This window comes from Trachypithecus francoisi, unplaced genomic scaffold (genome assembly GCF_009764315.1).
Source record: "Trachypithecus francoisi isolate TF-2019V2 unplaced genomic scaffold, Tfra_2.0 Lachesis_group19, whole genome shotgun sequence".
NCBI classification, from domain to species: Eukaryota; Metazoa; Chordata; class Mammalia; order Primates; family Cercopithecidae; genus Trachypithecus; species Trachypithecus francoisi.
In genome coordinates, this window is record NW_022681464.1 from 29,596,866 (window position 1) to 29,611,464 (window position 14,599).

At 37.7% G+C, this 14,599-nt stretch overlaps 1 protein-coding gene across 2 annotated transcripts in view; it reads right to left on the reverse strand.

The window, feature by feature from the left end:
- The window catches only part of TAF4B (TATA-box binding protein associated factor 4b), a 158,072-nt gene that overhangs the window by 68,838 nt on the left and 74,635 nt on the right, over window positions 1-14,599 (reverse strand). For both annotated transcript variants that reach the window (XM_033178079.1, XM_033178080.1), the window contains exons 10-11: window positions 7,437-7,606; window positions 1,615-1,745 (exon numbers count right to left, since the gene is read on the reverse strand). In XM_033178079.1, the coding sequence (XP_033033970.1) occupies window positions 1,615-1,745; window positions 7,437-7,606 (301 nt within the window). The remainder of the gene's footprint in view (window positions 1-1,614; window positions 1,746-7,436; window positions 7,607-14,599) is intronic.

Consider the following 14,599-nt stretch of genomic DNA (forward strand, 5'->3'; position numbering starts at 1 on the left):
AGGAGCAAACTAAGCCTGAAGCTTAGAAAGAACAAAATAATATAAAAACTAGAGTGGAGATAAATGAAATTGAAAACAGATAAACAAAAGAGAAAATTAATAAAACCACAAGTTGCTTCTTTGAAAAGCTCAACAAAATCAACACATCATTCGCTTTACTAGCAAAGAAGAAAAAGAGAGAAGATGCAAATAACAAAAATCAGTAATGTAAGGGAGATCATTACCATTGACCTTACAGAAATAAAAGGTTACAAGAGAGTATTATAAACAGTCCTATGCCAACAAATTAGATAACCTAGGCGAAATGAAAAAATTCCTAGAAACACAAAATTAATATCTTTATTTTTGTGTGTTTCTAGGAATTATAAAATACTGATATTGTTTTGTTTTTGTCATAGCTTTTTATCCTGTTGATCACATATTCCTAAGTCAGTCCAGCAAATTTTCACAAAGATTTACGCAAGTGAGGACCTCAGCAATCATATGTAGTTTTTCCAACATTCTAAATGAAACAGAAAGGAAAAAAAAAAAAAAATATGATTCCTCCAGGGAACTTACTGGTGGGATAGTAGCTGACAATTTCCTAGTTTCCTTTAACCTTTGACTAGGATATCATGGCAATGACCATTCTTTCAAATTCAAAATCTCTTAAGGTTACCTACATACCATCTTGTTCAAAATCTAGCTATAAACATTTCTTGAAAAAAGGGAAACAGTTATCTTATTTATTTATTTATTTTCATTTCAGGTTACCTTCTCTTTTCATCCCTAATCACCCAATATATTCGCCCTCCTCCAAAACTACATGAAGTGCTTTTACCTTGATAACAGCAAGTCATTTGGTTCCTACCACTAGGGATACAAGCTATTCCTGCATTTAGTTTTTTTAATAAAAGTAGCCAATAACACTAAGTAGCATCAATATGAGCACTCAATGCAATCATTTAACTTATTAAAAGGAACAGAGGATGAACAAGTGGAAACATCTAATGTAGAACATAAGGACTATAGTTAGTAATATATTGTTTTCAGGATTTCTGCTAAATGAGTAGATTATAGCTGCTCTTGCCACAGGGGAGAAAATGGGTATATTTGAGATAACGAAAATGTTTATTTGTTCAACTAAATGGTAATAATTTTACTATATATGTGTATCTTATAACATGTTGTATACCTTAAATATTAATACATACAATAAAATTTATTTTAAAATAAATAAATCTCTGCAAAACTGAAAGGCAAAAAAAAAAAAAAAAGGAACAGGAATGCTAGGAGAGTGCAGAACACTAAAGAGAACACAAGTAGCCAGTATTCCATTCTAACGTATCTTTCCTTCCCCATCAAAAGCTTAAGAAAGAGAAGCCTCGGGCAGAACAGATACATATTTCAATCTACAGTGACATAGAAGCTTTTAATATCATTCTGAACTCCATTTTAATTGTATTTGTCATGTAAGCATATCTAAATAAGACAAGAATGAGACTTTGATTTTTCTACTAATACGAAATACAAGTCTCAACCATTTCTTTAAAAATGTGTTTAGAATATCAATCCACACCCAAAAGACTACCTATAACACTCGAGAGTTTATACTTCTTTAACGATTTCCTTTACCTTGTAAGTAGTCATTCGATGCTGAGCAATTGCAGTCAGTTTTTCTAGAAGGCCTCGTAGTCGTTCCTGTGTTGCATGGGAGATCAAGTTCACAGCATCAGAGTTAAGTTCTGTAATGTCATGCTTTTTACCTGCAGAAGCAGAGAAAATCCATTACGTATTTTAGTAGTGGCTGATAATTGAAATAATTAGCACAGCAGGTATTCTGTTCCCCCTGGAAGTCATACCCATTATGAATAAAGGTTTGGAGATTATGATTTTCCTAGTAAAGTCACAACTTCAAAGATCTTAGACATTACATTAATAAAACCTAGCCTGAAGCCTCAGAAAATATAGACATTGTTTCACTTAGCCTCTAGAATCATTCTCCTTGCAAGGTCATTTATAGGACAAAGTTAATAAGAACACAAATCAAGTCTACTGTTCAGGGAGGAAAATGGTAACTGCAGAAATTAGTAACATATTCTGTTAATTTTAGTAATTAAAAAAATAGAAAATTACATTTCGCCCTGTTTGACACTGTTAACAATTTATGACATTTATTTAAATGAATTCAGATTGTGAGTCTCTGTTAACGTCTTGTCTACAAGACATATCTATATTCCTTTTGTCTATTACCAATCATGTTTACTTTGCACTAACTGATGTTCTGATATATTCACTTAGTAGTCAATTTACAAGTTCAAATGGGTTCAAAACCTCATCGTTTCACCTACCTATCTGAATAACTTCTCTCTCACTAGATTTCCTTTCCATGAATAAACCAAACTTCTTCCTTCTGCTAACTAGCAAGAAAGTTTCAGGAAAACAATTTGGACCACATACTCAGAGTCAGAAGTTCATTTATAAATCAACCTTATCAGTATTTAAATAGTACTTCTCAGCCCAGTGAAACCACTTATATCAACAAAGGCCTAAATCTAAAGATATAGGCAATTAGGTAATCTGTTTTAAATGGGCTTTTTAAAAAGCACTGCTGTGATTGTTTTCAACATATACACATGAATTTTTAAAATATTATAGTTTGATTTTTTATTTTAATTTATCTGAAATATACTCTTATATTCTCATCAAAGGGTGAACTACAGAAAAAAATGCTTGAATTAAAAGTCAGCAACTCAAATACATTCTGTGATATTATATAATGAAAGCAAATAGGAAGATACAAAATTAATCAACTTCTCCTAAACCAGCCCTTCAAAATGTAAGTCATTCCTTGTAACAAAGCTGAATTCCTCTCTAATCTCAGATTCAGGCAGGGAAAAATATTCTACAAAGTCAACTCTACTTTAATAAAACCCTCAGCATGGCCGGGCATGGTGGCACACGCCTATAACCCCAGCACTTTGCGGGGGCAAGGCAGGTGGATCGCCTGAGGTCAGGAGTTCGAGACTAGCCTGATTAACATGGTGAAACCCCGTCTTTACTAAATACAAAAAAAATAGCTGGACATGGTGGTGCATGCCTGTAATCCGAGCTACACGGGAGGCTGAGACAGGAGAATCGCTTGTACCTGGGAGGCAGAAGTTGAAGTGAGCCAAGATCACACCATTGCACTCCAGCCTGGGCAACATGAGCAAAACTGCGTCTCGAAAAAAATAAAAATTAAAATAAAACCCTCAGCATAAACAAATAGTGGGGCCTTCTATAAAAGAAAAGGCACAATCTTGTTTTTTATATTATTATTTTATTATTTTATTTTTTTATTTTTTGAGATGGAGTCTTCCTCTGTCATCCAGGCTGGAGTGCAGTGGTGCAATCTCTGCTCACTGCAACCTCTGGCTCCCAGGTTCAAGCAACTCTCCTTCCTCAGCCTCCCATGTAGCTGGGATTACTTACAGGCATGCGCCACCACACCTGGCTGATTTTTTTTTTTTTTTTGTATTTTTAGTAGAGTTGGGGTTTCACCATGTTGGCCAGGCTAGTCTCAAACTCCTGATCTCAAGTGATCTGCCCATCTCAGCTTCCCAAAGTGCTGGGATTACAGGAGTAAGCCACCGCACCTGGCCTATTATTATTATTTTTGAGACAGGGTCTCACTCTGTCAACCAGGCTGGAATGCAGTGGAACAATCACAGCCCACTGCAACTTCGACCTTCCAGGCTCAAGCAATCCTCCCACCTCAGCCTGCTGAGTAGCTAGAAGCACAGGCATGTGCCAACAGGCCTAGCTAATTTCTTTAGGTTTTTGAAGAGATTGAGTCTCACTATGTTGCACAGGCTGGTCTCCAGCTTCTGGGCTCAAGCAATCCTCCTGCCTCAGCCTCCCAAAGTGCTGGGATTATAGGTACAAGGCACCTTAGTGTTTGAAGAGGAACCTCTGAAAATAATTTCATATGTACTCATAAAACAGAGGTAATTCATCCAACATAAAAATATACATATCTTTTAAATATTAGAAATAAACAAGTGCTGAGATTAAACAATTCCAGCGTTTAGGGAATAAGCAAATGTTGTAATGTCTTCATTAAATTGGTAATAAAATACAACTTAAAAATTACAAAGTAAAATACTGTAGAAAAATTCCCATTTTAAAACAAAACACCCTTTTTAACAAAATCAACAAAACTGATTGAGATCTAGTTGGTGCTTGAACACCGGTTATGTGATTTTACTGAATGTCTATGCAATTTAATTTAAGTAATTGGGAAAAAAAAAAAAAACACTGCCATTTTATCTGTTAACATTATTCAAGTAGAAAAATCCTTTTTCCAAAAACAAAATCTTTGGGCAAATTTGTAATTTCTATTTTTAAGAAATAGCCTTGGTTCTGAACCATTCTACAAGGACGGAATTTTATTATAAATGGAAAACATCCCTAGAAATATGTAACTGCATTCACTCTATGACCTTACTTTAAAAAAAAGGGGGGGGGGGGCCTAGATAATTCAGAAGTAAGAATTCTTGAAGTTTTCCATATTATTTGACAAGTTTGTACTTCATCACTAAGAGCTGAAAATGATTTAAGCCCAGGAGTTCAAGATCAACCTGGTCAACATAGTGAGACCCTGTCTCTACAGAAAAATACAAAAATAAGCCAGATTTAGTAGTGCGCGCCTGTAGTCCCAGCTACTTCAAAAGGTTGAGGCAGGAGGATCACTTGAGCCTGGAAAGTTGGGGCTGCAGTGAGCTATGACAGCACCACTGCACTCCAGCCTGGGCAACAGAGCAAGACCACATCCCAAAAATAATTTTTTTTTTTTTTAAAAAGAAGTAAAAATGCAAATAGTTATTCCCTTATTGTGTTAAATTAGAGGTCACCAAACTATGGCTAACAGGCTAAATCTGTTCACGCTTTGTAAGTGAAGTTTTATGGGGATACAGTTGCATGGACTAAATGTTTGCATCTCCCCAAAAATCATTCATGTTGAAGCTCTAATGCCAGTGAGATGGTATTTGGAGTTGGCGCCTTTGGGAGACAATCAGGTCATAAAAGTACTGCCTTCACCCTAAGAAGAGACCAGAGAGCTAGCTAGTTATCCTTCTGCCACGTCAAAACATAGCAAGATGGCTGTCTGAATAGCAGAAAGAAGGCCTTCACCAAGAATCCAACCGTGCTAGCACCCTGATCTCAAATGGCCAACCTCCAGAACTATGAGAAATAAACATTTGCTGTTTAAGCCATCCAATTTATGGTATTTTGTTACAGCAGTCCAACATGACTAAGACGATAACTGCGTCCATTTGTTTACATATTGTCTATGGCTGCTTTTGTACTATGACAGCCTAATTGAGCAATTGTGACAGAAACCATATAACCTACAAAAGTGGCAAATATTATCTGCCCTTTGAAGGAAAAAGTTGCTTATCCCTGTCCTAAGTGATCAAAAATGCTTTTAATGCCAAAAAATTTTCTATTTTATAATCAAGGTTTAAACCAAACTGGAAATAAAATTTGGAAGGAGGCTGGGCACAGTGGCTCATGACTGTAATTCCAGCATTTTGGGAGGCCAGCATTTTGGATGACCTGACATCAGGAGTTCAAGACCAGCCTGGCAAAATGGTGAAACCCCATCTCTACTAAAAATACAAAAAATTAGCCAGGCATGGTAGTGGGCGCCTGTAATCCCAGCTACTCGGGAGGCTGAGGCAGGAGAATCGCTTCAACCTGGGAGGCAGAGGTTACAGTGAGACAAGATTGCGCCACTGCACTGCAGCCTGGGCGACAAGAACGAAACTCAGTCTCAAAAAAAAAAAAAAAAAAAAAGTTGGAAGGGAGGGTAACTGATAAAACTAAGTATCTATTTATATTTCACCAAAGCACTAGATAATTATATGGCAATAAGGAGTTAAGCTACCAATAGATTTCCCAAGCCATCACAGGAAGGTTTAGAGATGAGACTTGTTCCCAAATTAAGGAACTGGTTTCTATGTAATATAAAATACATATGCAAAGAAGAAAATGGAAGAAGTGAAGGAATGAAGGAAGACAGGGAGGGAGGGAAACAAGCAAAGAGAAAACAAACACATTTTACAATCAGCTCTTCTGGGCTTGAAAGCTCTAGTTTTTCACAATAATGTATTCACGATTTAAATTAGGAATGTAGGCCAGGCATGGTGGCTCAAGCCTATAATCCCAGCACTTTGGGAGACGGGTGGATCACCTGAAGTGAGGAGCTCAAGACCAGGCTGGCTAACATGGCAAAACCCTGTCTCTACTAAAAATTCCAAAATTAGCTGGGCATGGTGGTGGGCACCTGTAATCCCAGCTACTCAAGAGGCTGAGGCAGGAGAATCACCTGAACCTGGGAAGCAGAGGTTGCAGTAAGCCAAGATGGCGCCACTGCACTCCAGCCTGGGTGACAAGAATGAGACTCCATCTTGAGAAAAAAAAAAGAAGAAGAAAACCCTGGTCATTTATATAGCATACAGTAGCTAAAATATTTATTTACTGAGTACCTGTGAAGTAGACCTAAAAATTGTAATAATAATGAACTTTGTAGTTCTTAAATATACCATAGGTCTATAAAAATCAGAAACCTTCACATTTTTGTATCAAGCCTTCATTATAAAATATAAAGGTCTTACTTAAGTATATTTGAAGTTCATTAGTACTGGCCCCAAAAATTTGACATAGGTGAAGACGCCTCCTGGGTTCAAGTGATTCTCGTGCCTCTGCCTCCTGAGTAGCTGAGACTACAGGAGCACCCCACCATACCTGGCTAATTTTCTGTATTTTTAGTAGAGACAAGGTTTCACCATGTTGGCCAGGCTACTCTCGAACTCCTGACCTCAGGTGATCCGCCCACCTTGGCCTCCGAAAGTGCTAGGATTACAGGCATGAGACACTGTGTCTGGCCGTGTTTTCTTACATTTTCTTTCACACTGCAGCCATCTAACAACTACTCCGACCCTAGAGAGGACCCTAAGACTCTAATCTAGTTCTTTTAAAGTAAGAACGGGTTTAAATTTCACGGTTAAGAAAAGGGAAAGGGAGTTACTTTCTTTGGATGTCCCTGTATTTCATAAACACAAACATGTAACATAAGTGTGCATTAGTACACATATATGCCAAAAGTCCAACTATGGAAGGAATAGGATGGGAAAAAAATAGTATACTATATTATATATTCATGCAAAAATACATTCAACTATTCCTCCATTAAGAAATATGAGTAAAATGTTAACCAAACCCAAAACCATGTTATATTAATAATTTTTTAAATAAACTACTTCTTTCTGTAAAGCCCATGAAATCTTGATTTCTAGAATCTTATTTAAGTATCAGAGCTCCAGGACAACCAACCCAGATTGTCTCTTTTGATAATATTTTCCCTCAAACAGACATGTCTATCAGGTCAGTAATCATAACTCTATACTTACCGATGTCTAAAATTCTCTTCTGTAGAGCTCCAATAAAAAGAAATGGTTCATCTTTACATGACTGAATGAGTGTGCCAACCAATTCAGAGTTTGTTGCTAAGATGCAGGCATTTTCTTCATTAAGGTTGACCCCTGCCATAGAAGTCACATCATTGATGTCATCTTCATCTCTAATAGAAAAAAAAAGTTAGAGGTTTTAGGCTTTGTGTGTGTGTTTGAGGTGGGGGAGGAGGGAGAGAGAGGTTTCAGAGACCAAAAGAATTAGAGGTCTCTCCTTGTAACTAACGGCATTACTTTACTTAATTCATCCAATCAAGAGAAGTGAAGAATGGCTATCTTTCCCTGTAAGCGTTTGAAAGTAATTATAGTGTCTCTAACCACCAATGTATATTTAATAACAGATGGATGAATCAGAAGTAACTTTGTCTTGTAGGTCCCAACTTTCCCTCTCTCATTCTGGCAAATGAGAAACACCAAGAAGCATTTGGAGTTACACCAAGTCGTCCATAAATCCTCTGCAATGAAAGACAAAGAAATGAAAACAGACATCTTTCTTTTCATCCAAGATGGTTAAAAGTCCATCAGCTGTCCCCAGTGTACTCTACCATTCATTCCACTTATGAAACGATGGAAACAACCCAAATGTCCATCATTATGGAACTTTGTTAAAAATATCAAAATCACAGTGAATGTGTACTGATGAGACAATCTCCAAGATTACTATTAAGTGGTTAAAAAAAAAAGCGAAATATTATGTATGTATTATATATTACCATCTGTGTTGAATACTATATCTGGGGGCTCCATCTTCTCCTGTACCATCAATAAAGTATACTGGACCCAAGAAAAAAAAATACTATACTTAGAACAATACATAAGAACCTAAAAAAAAGCGGTAACTGGTTGGCTCTAGGCTGGGAACCTGGGTAACAGGGGGATAAAGAAGTGAGGGGAACCCTTACTTTTCCCATTGCATACCTTTATGTACTTTATAAATTTTGTGTAAAATGTTCACATTACCTAGTCAAATAAATAAGTTTTTAAAATATAAACAAAACAGCTGGGCGTTGTGGCTCACGCCTGTAATCCCACCACTTTGGGAGGCCGAGGAGGGCGGATCACAAGGTCAGGAGATTGAGACCATTCTGGCTCATGTGGCGAAACCCCGTCTCTACTAAAAATACAAAAAATTAGTTGGGCGTGGTGGCGGGCGCCTATAGTCCCAGCTACTCGGGAGGCTGAGGCAGGAGAATGGCATGAACTCGGGAGGCAGAGCTTCCAGTGAGCTGAGATCACACCACTGCACTCCAGCCTGGGCGACAGAGCAAGACTCTGTCTCAAAAAAAAAAAAAAAAAAAAAAAGATGTGTGTGTATATATGTGTATATATATATATACACAAAAAAAATTGTTTTAAGATCTAGTTATTTCCTTAGATTACTAAATCTGTAATAAAGTAAGTTTGCCTTCAATATTCTTTTTTCACCTCTCTCAAGCACAGCCTCTACCAGTGAGTCAGTAAATTCACACAATATGCTGCTTATTCCTTCTTCTATGCTTAAAGTTGTTTTTCTCATGAGAATTTCCCTCTCTTCTTATTAACTCAAATGTAGCGTAGCATACTGCGGTACTTCTCAAACAACAGTGTTTTTAGGAAACACCTAGAAAGTATATTTAAAATGCAGGTCTCAATGTCAAACACACATCCACACAGTACACAAGATTCTCATCTGGTAGGCCTATGATGGAGACCAGGGATTTGGAGTCTTCTATCAGGCACACTTAGATGATCATGATACAAATGGTCTAAGGACCAAACTAAGAAAAATACTGCGTTATAAAAATTAAGAATACTGATTCTAAAGAGGTCAAGGTTTCAGGCCCTGTTCTGACCATTAATAATAGGATGGCTGGGTGCAGTGATTCACACCTGTAATCCCAGCACTTTGGGAGCCCGAGGTGGGCGGGTCTCCTGAGGTCAGGGATTCAGCACCAACCTGGCCAATATGGTGAAACCCCGTTTCTACTAAAAATACAAAAATGAGCTGGGCGTGGTTGCATGCCTCTAGTCCCAGCTACTCGGGAGGCTGAGGCAGGAGAATTGCTTGAACCCGGGAGGCAGAGGTTGCAGTGAACTGAGATCATGCCACTGCACTCCAGCCTGGGCTACAGAGTGAGACTTGATTTCAAAAAATAAATAAATAAATAAATAAATAAAAATTACTACTAGGATGACCATGGACAAGTTTCTTCCCACCTCTATTCATCGAGCCCCTTATCTGTAAAATGGGAGTGAAAATGACCCTCTTATGTAATTTTGTATGAAAACTGTATTAGAAACTAAAACTGCATCAGAAACTAAAAATTGGAATTATTTATTCATTAAAAAATAACAAATATGCCGGGCGCGGTGGCTCACACCTGTAATCCCAGCACTTTGGGAGGCCGAGGCAGGCGGATCACGAGGTCAGGAGATCGAGACCATCCTGGCTAACACGGTGAAACCCCATCTCTACTAAAAATACCAAAAATTAGCCGGGCGAGGTGGCGGGTGCCTGTAGTCCCAGCTACTCGGAGGCTGAGGCAGGAGAATGGCGTGAAACCAGGAGGCGGAGCTTGCAGTGAGCCGAGATGGTGCCACTGCACTCCAGCCTGGGCAACAAAGCAAGACTCTGTCTCAAAAAAAAAAACTAACAAATATGTATTACCATAAATAACATACTTTAATGAAAATTAACATACCAAAATTTAAAAATAGAACAATAGTGGTACTACCTTCTATTTTTACAAATCTTTTTAAAATCCACTGGTCCTTCTGCATTTTGAATGGGATCTGTTACTCAGGCATGGCTGTGCAACATCATTCATTGGTAATATGGAAAATACTGGTTCACTGAGTTACACAGTTCTTCCAAATTTAGATTCTAATACATAATCCAAAATTACATGTATCTCGACCAATCAGATCAGAAAATATAACTACTGGAAAGCTGTCAAACTCATGGTAATAGATGTAAGTTTTGTTCAACAACCTCATTTCTTTTTTTCTCTCTTTTTTATTAAGACACCCAGGATGGAGTCCAGTGGTGCAATCTCAGCTTTCTGCAGCCTTCACTCCCAGAGCTCAGGTGATTCTCCTGCCTCAGCCTCCCAAGTAGCTGGCATTACAGGCATGTGCCACTATGCCCAGCTAATTTTGGGGTTTTTTGTTTGTTTGTTTTGTTTTTGGCTGGAGTGCAATGGCTCCATCTCGGCTCACTGCAACCTCTGCCACCCGAGTTCTCCCTGCCTCAGCCTCCCAAGTAGCTGGGACCACAGGTGCACCACCACACCTGGCTCATTTTTGTAATTTTAGTAGATCTGGAGTTTCGCCATGTTGGTTAGGCTGGTCTCGAACTCCTGACCTCAGGTGATCTTCCCACCTCGGCCTCCCAAAGTGCTGGGATTACAGGCATGAGCACACACAAGGACAAACAGACTCGTAACACATGAAACAATGAATTACATATGATGAAAGTTAAAATAAGTTAATATACACTAGAGAATCTAATTCCTGTAGCAGGGAAAAAATGGACATTAAAATTGGTAGAGTAATATCATCTATGCAAATAGCACATAATCTGGTCCTATATTATTTTCCAAGAGTGTCTTTCTAAAGTAGTAAAAATCACACTAAAGCCCCTAGTTGTTAGAACACCTTCACTACCAGATATAATATATACATATTATCCATAAGTATTTTATTATGTATCTCTAAAATATAAGGACTTAAAATAAATTATCACATAAAAATATTGATGTTAATTCCTTATTATCATCACATCTTCAGTTGAAATACAGTTATGCAAACATGCAGAGGTACTATCCTGTTTGCCACTTCTGATTCTGAAGTATGATGGAAACGACGTGAATCTCTGGCACCCTCTGGTGTTTAAGCACAATACAGCTTCCCATATTCGCCCCAGCTATACTGACAGAATAGAAAACAGAATCTTCTTAGCAGAAAAAGTCACAAATGAATCCCCCCAAAAAGTATAAGTTAATAAAATAGTTTTGAAAAACTATGAAAATATCATTCTATATTATTAAATATCATACAGTTTGGTCAAGATAAGAGCTAATACTATTCACTACTATTTCTTCTTATTTAACAAAAGAGCCAACATCGAGGGTCTATTATCACTTTCATTTAAAAAGTAACTGAAGTAGGGACGGGCACAGTGGCTCACGCCTGTAATCCCAGCACTTTGGGAGGCTGAGGCAGGTGGATCACGAGGTCAGGAGATTGAGACCATCCCGGTTAACACTGTGAAACTCCGTCTCTACTAAAAAAATATATAAAAAACTAGCCGGGCGTGGTGATGGGTGCCTGTAGTCCCAGATATTTAGGAGGCTGAGGCAGGAGAATGGCCTGAACCCAGGACGGAGCTTGCAGTGAGCCGAGATCATGCCACTGCACTCCAGCCTGGGAGAAAGAGTGAGACTCCGTCTCAAAAACAATAAATAAATAACTGAAGTGATAGTAAGTATCCATGGAAGCAAAATTAAATTTTTAAAAACACTATAAAAAGATATATATAAAGCCATGTGTGATTGTGAATTACTAGAAAGTACTGTACAAAAATGAAAAGTGCATCTTTGTACAAAAATATCTAAGAAATAGCTGAGATTATAAATACTCCTTTTTCAAAATTCACCATTTCAACAAATATTTGAGTGATTATTATGAAACAGGCATTGTTCCAAACACTCGGTATACATACTGTGGTAAGCAATCATTATTGTAAGCTTTCATAGACAATTAAGAAGTGGGAAATACACGGAGGCAAAGAGTAAACAAATGAATGAACAAAATAATTTTAGATAAGTACCTCAAGACAGCAGGTATGACTGGAAGCTACTTTATACTGGTTGGCCAAGCAAAATTTACCTCTCTAAGGAGGCAGATTTGAAATATGAAAGACCATGTCATATGAAGACCGAGGGACAGCTTTCAGTGCATACCACATAGAAAACAGTACAGTGGGTTTTATCAAAATCTCATGTACCCCATTAATATACACCTATGTACCCCCAAAAATTAAACATTAAAAACATTAAAGAATATAAGAAATAAATAAAACTGTACAGTGGGACCATGACTAGTGTGTCTGAAGAACAGAAAGGAGGTAAACAAGGAGCACGGATCCCCAACACCACAGACTGTGATCCTTGCAATTCAGTTTTTCTGAATATGAAAGATAACTTGCTTACGCAATGGCTTTTCAGTTTTTCTGTTACCTACAACCTTACCAAATTCTAACAAATATTAAATTTTAAAAAAATTTCAGATGGTAATCTTCTGTATCATAAAAAGAAAAATGTTTAAGCCAATTCTCGACCCCACCACCCAAATTAACCTAATCACACAATTCGATACAAACTTCATGGAACTGCCATGCTGACTCTAAAATTCATGCTGATTCTAAAATTCATGCACAAGAGAAAAATAATGAGCAAAATTAAAATACCTTCGATAAAAAGGAATATACAAAAAGGACTTATTTTAACTATGGGCTAGAAAAATAAATAAAGATGTTATAACAATCGAAAACACCAAAATAGTAACATCAAAATAAAACAAATATTTGGGAGGCCGAGGCAGGTGGATCACCTGAGGTCAGGAGTTTGAGACCGGCCTGGCCAATATGGCAAAACCCCGTCTCTACTAAAAATACAAAAATAAGCCGGGCGTGGTGGTGCGCACCTGTAGTTATAGCTACTCGAGAAGCTGAGGCACGAGAATTGCTTGACTCCGGCAGGTGTAGGTTGTGGTGAGCCAAGATCGTGCCACAGCCTGGGCAACAGAGTGAAACTGTATCTCAAAAAATAAAACGGAATTGAAACTGTATCTCAAAAAATTTCTCAAAAAATAAAATAAAATAAAAATGTATCACTAAAATGAAATTTTCCCTTTTATAAATGAGAATTTACTATAAGATAAAGGTGGCATTACAAATAAGAAAGGTAAAGATGATGAACTCTTTACTACTGCTGAGATAACTCATTTGAGGAAAATTTAATCTCTGTCTCACACATTTACAAAAACAAAATCAAGAATTATTGAAGATGTAAAGGTACATATCTATATTTGAGGTAAGTGCATACAGATATCTTAGAAGAAGATACAGAAGCACATCATTCTGGGCTCATAATACGAAAGGATACATTAGAATTCAAAAGCCATAGAGACTGCTAAACTTTATACTGTAATTTAAAATTTCCATATATGAAACACTAAACACAAATTTCCAAGTTAAACAAAAAACTAGGAGAAAAATACTTACAATATATACATCAAAGAACCACTACATAGAATTAATATGTACAGCATATGTACATAAGTCTGCAAAGCAATAAGTAGTCAACAGATAAATAAGCGAAAGTAACAAGTCAGAAATTTCCCAAAGAAAATACTAATAGTGACATTTTTGCTTCAGGAAGTAAGTGGACTAGATTTACTGAGGAGCAATTACACAGCATAAGACATTTTCATTCTATTGTTTGGTTCACAGGACCTGTCAAAAAAAGGTGTCAGTATAAATAAGCAATGAGGCTGGGCGCGGTGTCTCACGCCTGTAATCCCAGCACTTTGGGAGGCCGAGGCGGGCAGATCATGAGGTCAGGAGATCGAAACCATCCTTGCCAACACGGTGAAACCCCGTCTCTACTAAAAATACAAAAAATTAGCCAGGCGTGGTGGCAAGCGTCTGTAGTCCCAGCTACTTGGGAGGCTGAGGCAGGAGAATGGCGTGAACCCGGGAGGCGGGGCTTGCAGTGAGCCGAGATCACGCCACTGCACTCCAGCCCGGGCGACAGAGTGAGACTCCGTCTCAAAAAAAAAAAAAAAATTAAGCAATGAGCATAGCCTAAAGGAAGAATTGCCTCAAGGGCAAATGACTGTGGCTAGCACTAGTTCTTGATTACAGCGGGAAAACTGTATCTGAGGCTCCTGGGTAAGTCAAGTTCCCTGGAACAAGACCAAAGTGGTTCCAAGTCAATAGTAATCCTTGGGTCTACTAGAAACAGTCACAAATCCTCTCTGGAAGAAAGCAAACTCAGTTTAGACCCTCAGGTTTAATCTGATTTACCTGTACAACAAAGTTTTAGATTTATTGACTATGT